At 37.8% G+C, this 10,352-nt stretch overlaps 1 protein-coding gene across 3 annotated transcripts; it reads right to left on the bottom strand.

Moving 5' to 3' along the window:
- Positions 1–570: 570 nt before the first annotated feature.
- LOC102601885 (ribonuclease II, chloroplastic/mitochondrial) lies at positions 571–10,047 on the bottom strand. 3 transcript variants are annotated; one of them, XM_015305967.1, is made up of 15 exons: positions 9,700–10,047; positions 9,033–9,192; positions 8,812–8,925; positions 8,618–8,695; positions 8,421–8,549; positions 7,013–7,234; positions 6,613–6,744; positions 6,129–6,179; positions 5,081–5,143; positions 4,850–4,956; positions 4,622–4,771; positions 4,099–4,258; positions 3,141–3,536; positions 2,516–2,740; positions 571–1,229 (listed from the first exon to the last, which is right to left on the bottom strand). In XM_015305967.1, exons 1-15 carry the CDS (start codon positions 9,966–9,968, stop codon positions 1,104–1,106), a joined length of 2,382 nt encoding a protein of 793 aa, XP_015161453.1. In that variant the 5' UTR covers positions 9,969–10,047; the 3' UTR covers positions 571–1,103. The 3 variants fall into 3 exon arrangements, with proteins under 3 accessions (XP_015161453.1, XP_006341019.1, XP_006341020.1); XM_006340957.2 differs by having other exon boundaries at positions 6,129–6,209; positions 6,643–6,744; XM_006340958.2 differs by lacking the exon at positions 6,129–6,179 and having other exon boundaries at positions 6,562–6,744.
- Positions 10,048–10,352: the final 305 nt, after the last annotated feature.

The raw sequence follows: 10,352 nt of genomic DNA, 5'->3' as shown, positions 1-10,352 counted from the left end.
GGGGGAGGGGGATAACATAAATAATTGAATTGTGAGCATGTGTATATACCTCCCAAAAAGGAGACAGCAAATTTCACAGATATGAAAATTAAATGATCAAATATCTTGTACTATAAAGTTTTTCATTTTCACAGAATTACTGTCACTTATGGCCTTAACACAATTAATTTTCTACAAAAATGAGTCCACGTGTTGTTTTTTTTACTTTTCTTGAAGGGGTCCTCAAATAATATGTAAAAATAACCAACACAGAACATGAAGGTAGGGACTAAGAAATAGTAGATAGTAATATTTATATTAGATCTTGTAATTTCCATCTACTATTTAGGTTGAAGCATAATTCTAAATATATATCCATAAGTTACAAACAAATTGAAATGAAGAGAGTACTGTTTTTCTTATAATGGTAATGTTCCGGCCAAACTTGTATACACTTCTTCTATTCCACTAGGTACTTGCTACCTTTCACCAACGTAAAGACCATATAAGTCTGTCACCAAAGCTTCGGTAGATGAGAAGAAACATTATACCAACTCTTAAAGCCAACATTAATGAGTAAAATGGAGAAAGAATAATGCAAAGAATGAGAAATACCTCTTATACTTTCTGGCTCCATGAGGGCAATACAAAGTAACTAACTGATACATTGAATTCAATCAATCTCCATATGTGCTCTTAGGCAGAAACCAAATTAAATTGAAACCTATCCTCTATAAATCCCAACCATTACTGAACTTCTTGATGATGTGAGACAAAAAGAGACGGACTGAAAACGTGTACATATTGACCAAAATCTGTACAGCTCAGTCAAACGTCAAAAGATACATGGACGATACTCAAATTCCACTGTCCAGATATAACTTCAAAGCTCAAATGAAGACAACAGCAAGAAACATCATTGCCTTTGTGTGGTTGTATCTCCAACATGTATATAAACTATTGACTTGTCATTGAGGTGAGAATCATTATAAGAGCTTCCTGAGTCCCTCACTAGAGAAAAGTTATCTAAACACATGCACAAGGAACTATTCCGTTAACTGTTGCAACAAAATGTTAGGAACTTGTTTCCATCATAAGCTTTCTGGTCTCCGCGAACAAATATCCTATACAGCCTCAACCTCCTTAAGAGAGAGAATATCATCACGTGGATGAGCTTCTTCAACTTGCACGTCTACTTCATCACCAATTTGTACACCAATAGACACCCACGAAGAAGCTTGAATTCCAATCTGCAACAGGTTTGCGTTAGATTATAGGAAAAACCAGCAAGAATGAAAAGAGGAACAACCAGAACCATTAATCGCAAGGAAAACCATGGGAATATCTTTTGACCATACTATACTGGTGCCTGGTATGTGTCTCAGAGAAAGGGAGAGGGGACAAATTGATATTCCCTGCTCAGGTTAATCTTGAGAGATTCGGGGAAAGTAACAAGGCTTGCGCTAAAATTTCTAAGCGTTCCACATTTTCAAGCACCAATTCTGGCACATATTAAGTCAAGATCAGTAGAGGTCAAACATGAAAAACATGACTTGGTGAAAATGAGCAGCAATTAATCATAACTTGTGTTGACTTGCACTCATAAAACAGCCCTAATATTGCCTTAAATCAGTGCTTTAATGATCCCATACAAGACACTTTCTTTTGGTAACTGAAATCCCAGAGAGCCAGTTAGCACAGGGGTCGAAACCCAGAGAACTATGGGACTCACTCCTCTGCCATTCTTCACTTAAATATCAGGCTTAAATACTAGTTGAGTCCGTATCAATACGTGTGTCTAACCCACACATCACACAATAGGATCTTATCACTAGAACATAGCCCTGAGGATTACAAAATATAAGATCATTCTCCACTTAAATATCATGGTTTTGTCTCCAGCAGGGTTCAAAACAATGATGTACCAGTACAGCTATAACCCACACATCACGAGTTGTGTTTTTACCACTAGACCAAAATCCCAGGGACTGCAAAATACAAGAGGCTTTTAACTCATATATTGCCTGTCAGAACATATCTGCTCAATCCTTTATAAAAATCTAGAGCTGGGCACTCTCATATAAATCCTAAACCACATAATATTATTATTTGAATAATATGATTATTTGAAATGCTTAGCATCAATGAATCAAATTCAAATGTATACATAAGGGAAGGCTTAGCATGCCCCAATTAGTCAGACAGGGTGGATGCGAGGAAGAGGCTTGGTCACACTTCATTTTCTATAGGGGTCCGAATCTGTGCTGCTTCCAGTATCACATAAATCTAGATAGATAGGGACCTCAAAGATTGACTAAACAGCGAGAAATTGACTTTGAGAAAGAAAAGGGGTGAGCAATGTAGAAACAGAGGTAAAAAGTAAGAAAGGGTCAACAGCAAGATTCATGTTAGACATGAGTAACCTAGAAAACATTTATAGGCATATTTTGAACACATCTCACATGCTGAAAGAGTGGCAAATCAATAATTGCAATTCTGGTATCCAGCATAGATCAAAGAAATTATGAACTCTTACCTCCGTCAACAGTATTGCGGCTATTCGGTCTTTGATGAATCTAAGGACCAAGGCATGATACCGTTTCCCTTTCGGCTGCCTTCTCAAGTATTCCAATATCCAATAACGAAGACTGCTGCTGGAGAGCCTCCTTACAACTCTGGTTGTCATGTTTACTGAAGACGCAATGCCTTCTAGCTCCCCAGCTGAGAGAGGAAGAGGATCACCACTAAGAAAGGCTTTTACCTATATATACAACAAAATGAACTTCAGAACCTCACAAAATGTTGTTGCCATTTTAATCATGCACACACCGCTAAGGCTCAAAGCTACATGTTGCAGAATAAATTCATAAACATGGTAGACAAATGAGAAAATAACTGCACCCATAAAAGTTACTTGATATGGGAAAACGAAAGAATCAATGAATGAGAAAGCATTACTAATATACTTGCATGAACAAAAACAACTCTATGTAGGGTTTCTATCCAAGCTCGATTACAATGTAGAAAACAATCCATGCATTATCTCATAGGCATTGCCAAGTTGCAAATTCAAGAATGTCCAGTCTAATAGATAAGGCTGAACAATTTCATTTGTCACAACTGCAAAAATCCTAGAAGCACTAGTACTTTGAAGAGCTCACCTGATAATGGGCTGCGAGATCCATATATCTTCGAATAGGGGAGGTAAACTGAACATAGCCTGGAAGTCCCAACACCCCATGGCGTATAGGATTCCTGAAATCCATTTCAGCTGCACGCATAGTTCGAACAATAGCAGCACTCCTAACAGGTCCTTCTGGAAGGTGTGCAAATGCAGAAGCGTCGATATTAGATTGAGGCTGTCCTCGGTATGGTAAAGGGATGTTGTTATGAGAACCAAAAGTGGCTATAACTTCCCCACAGAGTATCATCATCTCAGAAACAAGCCTCATAGCTGCATCAGCCTGGTTTTCAACATACAGCTTGATTGACGGCTCTGGATGATCTGGATTAGTCACCTTAATTCGTGTTTCTATGGTGGCTGTGTCTATAGCACCCTGCAGAAACATTCCTTGTCAATTTTTGGTTCTTGAGAATCAGAATACGCTGCAGCACTACTGTAGACAATCTTCTTAAAACACTAGAACCAACATGGATAATGTCATGCAGAAGTAGTAAATAATTACATGAATGCCAGTTATAGGAGTTTTTAAATGTTACTACAAGACCTCATACTACAGCATCAATCTGAAGCTGCATAAGAGCAGCTTCAAACAAAAGAAGCAGAGCATAATAGGTGCAAACATAGAATTCAAAAAATCTCAAATAACATCAAGAATGCAAAATTGTGAATACAATCATGGGCCAGATACTTCTCATGAAGCGTTGAAGTACATAAGCAAGCACCTGACTGCAGCAAATGCAAAACCAAACATGGCTAAGATGGTATACAAGCACTTATGTAAAACACAGCCAACAATATACACGTAGCTGGGACAATAGCTCCTCTCAATAAAAGTGCGGTGGAGAAAGGTGAAACTTGCTCTTAATTTCCATCAACGGCCAAATAATTACACATAGGAAAGATAATTTGAAGTTCGGCAGATAAGATGCTACTACCTGTTCTTGACGCCATCTTAACCGGAGTGCAGCTGCTTCAGAAAGAATTTTCAGTTCAATCTCTTCTTCAAGATTCAAATGAAGGAGCTCCGTTGCACTCTCATATGTCAACATATATGTCGGTTTGATGATTGAGTTTTCCACCGAGTATTCTGCAATGCTGCCAAATCCATTAGGTTAATGGTTTTCTCTAAAATGTTCATTTCTTAAGATTTTTAAATCCAAAGCATGACCTCATTTAGAAACCAGTTCTCTTTGAAATAATAAGTTCCTGATATCATACCAACTTCAAGATCCAGAAAATGAGACAAACAATTGACAGTTCATGACATATATCATTTTTATACAGAAGGTTAAGCCAAGAAGCAACCCTAAATGAATATTTAAGAAACTTCTCAATAATACACCCAATAGAGATACAGTAAATCAGGATCCAACATTGAAAGCCCCAAATTCCTGTACACCAGAACTGATGGGATAGCGGACAACAAAATTCTCAGTACAATTCTCATTAATAACTAACCTGCCATCAGAACGCAACACAACAGACACAGAAACAGCATTACACAGCTTTCCTTGCTGCAGACTCATGCCTTCCATGGCCAACCTTTCAGGGAACATTGGATATGTTGCAGTAGGCAAGAATATTGAAGTTCCTCTTCTTCTTGCATCCCTGCAAAGAAAGTAATATTAAAATAACACCTCACAAAGATATCACTGAAATCACAATTTTAGGCATAAGACGATGTACTTGTCTATTATGCTTCCTGGCTGAACTAAACTAGTAGGATCAGCAATATGTATCCAAATTTTAATCCGGCCATCCTGCAACCTTGTTGCACTCAATGCGTCATCAAGCTGCAATAGTCGTGCTTTAGGAACTTAGAGAATTATACTGTAGAAAATTGCATTTTAGAACTCCAACACACAGTCAAAGCACACAAGACATAATTCTCCCATGAAACCACAATGTATAACGCACCTCATCAGCCTCATCAACATCAATCGCGTAAACCTTCAGGGGAGTCAGGTCTATTCTATCAGCCTAAGCACCAAAACAACAGTAAATCAATGGTTAATAAGATATATAAAAAATGGACAAGAACGAGTTTAGAAATAAAAAATGCTTCAGAATTGTTTAGGCAATGAACGTTTCTATTATGGTTCTAGACAAACCAAAAGGTTTTCAGTGAAACCAAAAGTTTTGCACAAATAGAAAAAAAGAGACGTTGAATTCCACTTTAAAAAATTCTCCTTTATTTCTAATATAGAACCTTTTTTTTAATCAAGAATCCTAGATTGACCAGCCCCCAAGGCCTAGCTTGAATGGCAAAAGGTGGAGGATTTGTGGCTTAGGTCGCAGGTTCAAGCCCCATAACATGCAAAGCGAAGCACGGTATTTAAGTGGAGAAGGGTAGAGGGGTGGGCCCATTATTCACCGAGTTTAGAAGGCTGTGATTGGTCCAAAGGACGGGTCACAGACGAATTTCTTGGTTATCGAAAAAAAAAATTAGAATCCTAGTTTGATCAAATTCTCCTCTAAAGCCACTGGAGCAATTTCTCGGGCACAATAATAAAGCTAATGGTCACATATTCTCTCTGCCGAGGGTATATTGGAAACAACCTTTCTACCCACAAAGGTAGGGATACAGTCTGCGTACATCCTACCCTCCCCTTACCCCACTTTTTACACTGGGTATGTTGTTGTGGTCACATCTCCCCCCCTCCCCCCCCCCCTGTGTATCTGTGCGCGCACACAAACTTTTTAATCAGCATGTAACACCTTTGCTGTTGACAGATAGGCAAAGAGACGAATAAAAAATGGAACTTTTGCTTCCACCAAAAGTACAAAAGAAACATGAAATAAGAAGAATTTGGAATTTTACAAAATGCAATAAAAAGCTAGACTCAGAGGAATCCACACTCAATCTGTAACACCCCAGTCCAGAGGCAAAATAGTATGGCCAGAATGGCAAAAATATAGATACATACGTTGATGTCACAAGTAGAAATCTTAAAGGCAACAATACCTCATCAAGGTCAGTCGATGTAGACAAAAGATTCTCTGCGGCCGACAGAATCTCATCCCGATGATCAGTAGGGAGGTTCAACTTTAACAAATCGACTGGGGATGTTGTTGTGGTCACATCCCCCCCCCCCCCCCCCCCCCTGTGTATCTGTGCGCGCACACAAACTTTTTAATCAGCATGTAACACCTTTGCTGTTGACAGATAGGCAAAGAGACGAATAAAAAATGGAACTTTTGCTTCCACCAAAAGTACAAAAGAAACATGAAATAAGAAGAATTTGGAATTTTACAAAATGCAATAAAAAGCTAGACTCAGAGGAATCCACACTCAATCTGTAACACCCCAGTCCAGAGGCAAAATAGTATGGCCAGAATGGCAAAAATATAGATACATACGTTGATGTCACAAGTAGAAATCTTAAAGGCAACAATACCTCATCAAGGTCAGTCGATGTAGACAAAAGATTCTCTGCGGCCGACAGAATCTCATCCCGATGATCAGTAGGGAGGTTCAACTTTAACAAATCGAGATTTACATGTACAGGAAAATACCCAATATCTATGAGGAGATTCACTGCTGCAGATGAAGTCTTTGCCTGTCCCATGGCCTTCAAAATCTAGAAGAAAGGAAGACAAACAACATGATACAGGTTTCTCTTTTAGTTTTCCGACCTTTTGATAAAGGAAGGCTGTGCATAACCTAGCAACTCAACAGGAAAGTAGCACAAGTCCTTCAGATGGCAGTAAAAACACAGCCTAACTTAACAAAGATAATAATTGTGATTCTCAAATGAATTCAGGAGACTTTTGATCCAATAACGAAAGATTTTTTATTTTTTTTGACAAGATATCCAATAACCAAAGGTTAAGAAGGTAATTAATTACCATCCCAGCTGTTTTCTTTTGATCGTCGTTTTTGCAAGAATCAATGGCAAAAGCTTCAAGAGACTCTATCTTGTGCCAAGTTTTCTCTTCAGCCTTCCAAGAAGATCTTGGGGGTTTGTCTTGAGGAGGCATTTGTTTAGCAGATCGCAGAAACTGTATAAGTTCCTCAAACTCCTTCTCTGAGACCTCTTTAGCAAGCTTCCTTCGCAAAAGTTCATCCACCTAAATTTTTAGGCCAGGCAGTTACTTGCATTGAAGAGAGATAAGCAAAATGAGGCATTCATATAGTAAAGTAAGAATACATAGAGAAAATGTTAGCAAAGCAACCATGAAAGATGGGAAGTTTCAAAGGCAAGTCTTCAGGTAACTCTATACAATGTTATGAACTGATGGAACAAGTAAAACACACAAGTACACGCATGCATGTGTGTTGCCCATGGTAGTGGCAAGAGGAATAATTCATTGATCTTACCCAAACATTTAATACACACACATAAATTATATCAAAAGACATTGGTGTTGAAATATCAGGTGTAAAGGAAAATACTTGATGAACTTACTATCGTAAAAGTTACATTCTATTAATACTACATCATAAGACTGATGAAAAAAATGTTACAATTATTTAGGCTCTCTGGATTTAAACACTAATATCCACAATATGATCTTTTATACGATAATAATTCAAAAATTATCTAAACATACAGGTATCAAAATATCTATCTATATATATGACTATAAAAGAGAGAAACTCTAAATGTAATCTTTTTGCGGTTTTACTAGTTTCTTATCGAATAAAGTGGAGCATTGGAGCAATGGCAAAATTGTCTCTGTGACCTGTAGGTCATAGTTTCGAGCCGTGGAAGCAGTCATTAATGCTTGCATTAGGGTATATATCACAATCTTTCGGTGGGGTGCGGCCTTTCCCCGACCCCTGGGTGAATGTGGGATGCTTTATGCACCGGGCTGCTTTTCATTAGTTTCTTATCTAATATCCGGATGGACTTTACTTCTTCCTGTCCAGTTAGTTTGTACACAGGTGGAAGTTCATGTGCTAGCCCCTATTATTTAACATTTGAGCAGATTGCCTGAATGGATTCTATCAGATTACAAAGATAATCCTATTCATATAAATCTAAACAAATCATGCTCCATTGAAAGCAATCAAGATCTGCCAAAACACACCTATCTCGGATCTTCAATCCAGGAACAATCTCAGAAACAAATACCAGAATAGAAAAGAATACTAGAATAGGAAAAAGTTCATAAAGGAGAAAATGATATAGATAACAGAGATGGAAACGAAACAACATATAGAGCACAAGAAAATGTCCAGTCATCTAAGACCAAATGAGAACAGATGATGCATTTTCAGTTGACCAAAATAGATGATGGAAGATTGTATCACCTGGTTAGCAGTCCGAGGTCCATATACAGAAAGACTTTTTGACTCCAGAACTGCGAAGTACACCTCATCTCTTGATAACAGCAGGTGGGCGCAATAGGTCTCAAGAGGCTCCGCACTACCAAAAATCATCTGGTAGGACAAAAAAAGGTCATTAAAAGAACAATCAATGGCAACATCATGACTTCCAGAGAGATTACCTCAGCTAGTTCTTGAACTGTTACTGATTTATTCTTCTCAAGAAGCTCATTCCATGCAAATTCAAGCAGTGCTGGATCCTATCAGTGGGCACTAAAAAATTCAATCTTTATCCTAAAAAAGAGTACAGAACTGTATATTGTGTCTCGTTATCGTGTAGCAAGAAAATTCAATTAAACAACAAGAGACAACCAACCAAGTTATCATGAGCTTTCTGTACAAATTCTGATATTTCTGTGGGCTCAAAATTTTCAGCACCAGGAACAATAAAAGTCACTTGCTGTGGCTTAATGGAGGTTGTAATCCCATTCTGCATCATTAAAAACCAATAAAATAAACTAAAAATGCATCAGTGCCTAAGCAGCAAATAAGCCTGGTATCCAGTAAAACGAACTCTTTAAGTATTTCTATTTACACCTGATCAGAAACCATCCAATTCTTTTTTCCGTCAGGTTTAAGAGCAACCGCTAGCAACAACCTTTCAGAATCCTTCTTGAACTCCAGCAATAATCCTTTTTGTAGTGTCCCTTTCTTCATCTTGTCCTCAAGCAGCTCTCCTGTGCTTACTAATTCCACCCTATAAAAGATTCCACAATAACCACTCCTGATTTTAGACCTCAAAAAACGTGAAAAATTAAGGGCTTTTAACACATTTGGCCACTCAACCAAAATAATTACAGTCACTATCCGAATATATATATATAGACGCTAATTATCTATAAAATATGTCTACTATATGTAGACATACTACATAAACAGATACTCAAACTTGGCCTCAGCTAGTAAATAAGCGCTCAAACTTTGAGAGTGAACATCTAAACACCTCATCTCAGTCTCAATCAACAACTAAACACTCCAACTCGTCCAAGCTATGTCTCGTGGACACCCGACACTAACATGACACATAAACTTTGGAGGTGTCTAGATAATCATTGTGTAAGTTGGAGCGTTCAATTGACACAGTAAAAACAAGTATGTAGTATAACTTATTGCCTCATATGTATCTATATACACATTAATATACCAAAAATAAATACATTTTCAGTAGAATTCATAACGGTACTACAAAATGAGCAGAAGGTACTTGCTAGTAGCACGAACTCTGCCACGTTTGTGTATAGAAGCAAGCTCTTCCATAACCATTTCGACGAGGTTTTGAACTGAATAGCTACGAACGGTGACATGGCTGAGAGGATAAGGCGCACAACGGAGAAATGAATGTGAAATCGAACGGTTTCTATGTCGAGAAGAGGCTGTTAATAGACGGAGACAGCAGCATCGGCGGGATACGGCGAGCGGCGGCGTTGCGGCGGAACGGAAAATTACGCAGCTGTTCATGGCGCGAACCGCCATGGTTTTGCTTTGGTTGTGTGTAGGGAGCTAGAAATTGGTGGTTGAGATAGTTGGAGATGTCATGTGTGTATATATATAGTGAAGAAGAAAAAAAGCAATTGGGGATTTGGTTTTAGAAGGGGCTTTGGTTAGTTTTCTCCTTTTCTTTTTAAATTTCCAATCGAATCGTGGTCCGACTAAATTTGAAATTAAGATATTATGTTCAACTAAATTTGAAATTAAGATATTACGGGATCCATTTTTACATGTAGCATTTGAAAGCTATGACTTGAAATCGAAATTTATGATTAGTTCTTGTTGTATTTATTGTAAAAGAAATAAAATTTCTGTTTTACCAAAATGCCTTATCATCACACACACACACATATATATATATATATATAT

This window comes from Solanum tuberosum, unplaced genomic scaffold, assembly GCF_000226075.1.
Source record: "Solanum tuberosum cultivar DM 1-3 516 R44 unplaced genomic scaffold, SolTub_3.0 scf00021, whole genome shotgun sequence".
Classification (NCBI taxonomy): domain Eukaryota; kingdom Viridiplantae; phylum Streptophyta; class Magnoliopsida; order Solanales; family Solanaceae; genus Solanum; species Solanum tuberosum.
The sequence above is the reverse complement of the archived record's forward strand: the minus strand, read 5'-3'. Positions and strand labels throughout refer to the sequence as shown.

Coding starts and splice junctions, on each gene's coding strand:
- LOC102601885 (XM_006340958.2), bottom strand. CDS start 9,968: ATGGCGGTTCGCGCCATGAACAGCTGCGTAATTTTCCGTTCCGCCGCA. Junction 8,550..8,617: donor CAGTTCAAGAACTAGCTGAG/GTAATCTCTCTG, acceptor TTGTCCTACCAG/ATGATTTTTGGTAGTGCGGA. Junction 4,259..4,621: donor GTGTTGCGTTCTGATGGCAG/GTTAGTTATTAA, acceptor TGGATTTGGCAG/CATTGCAGAATACTCGGTGG.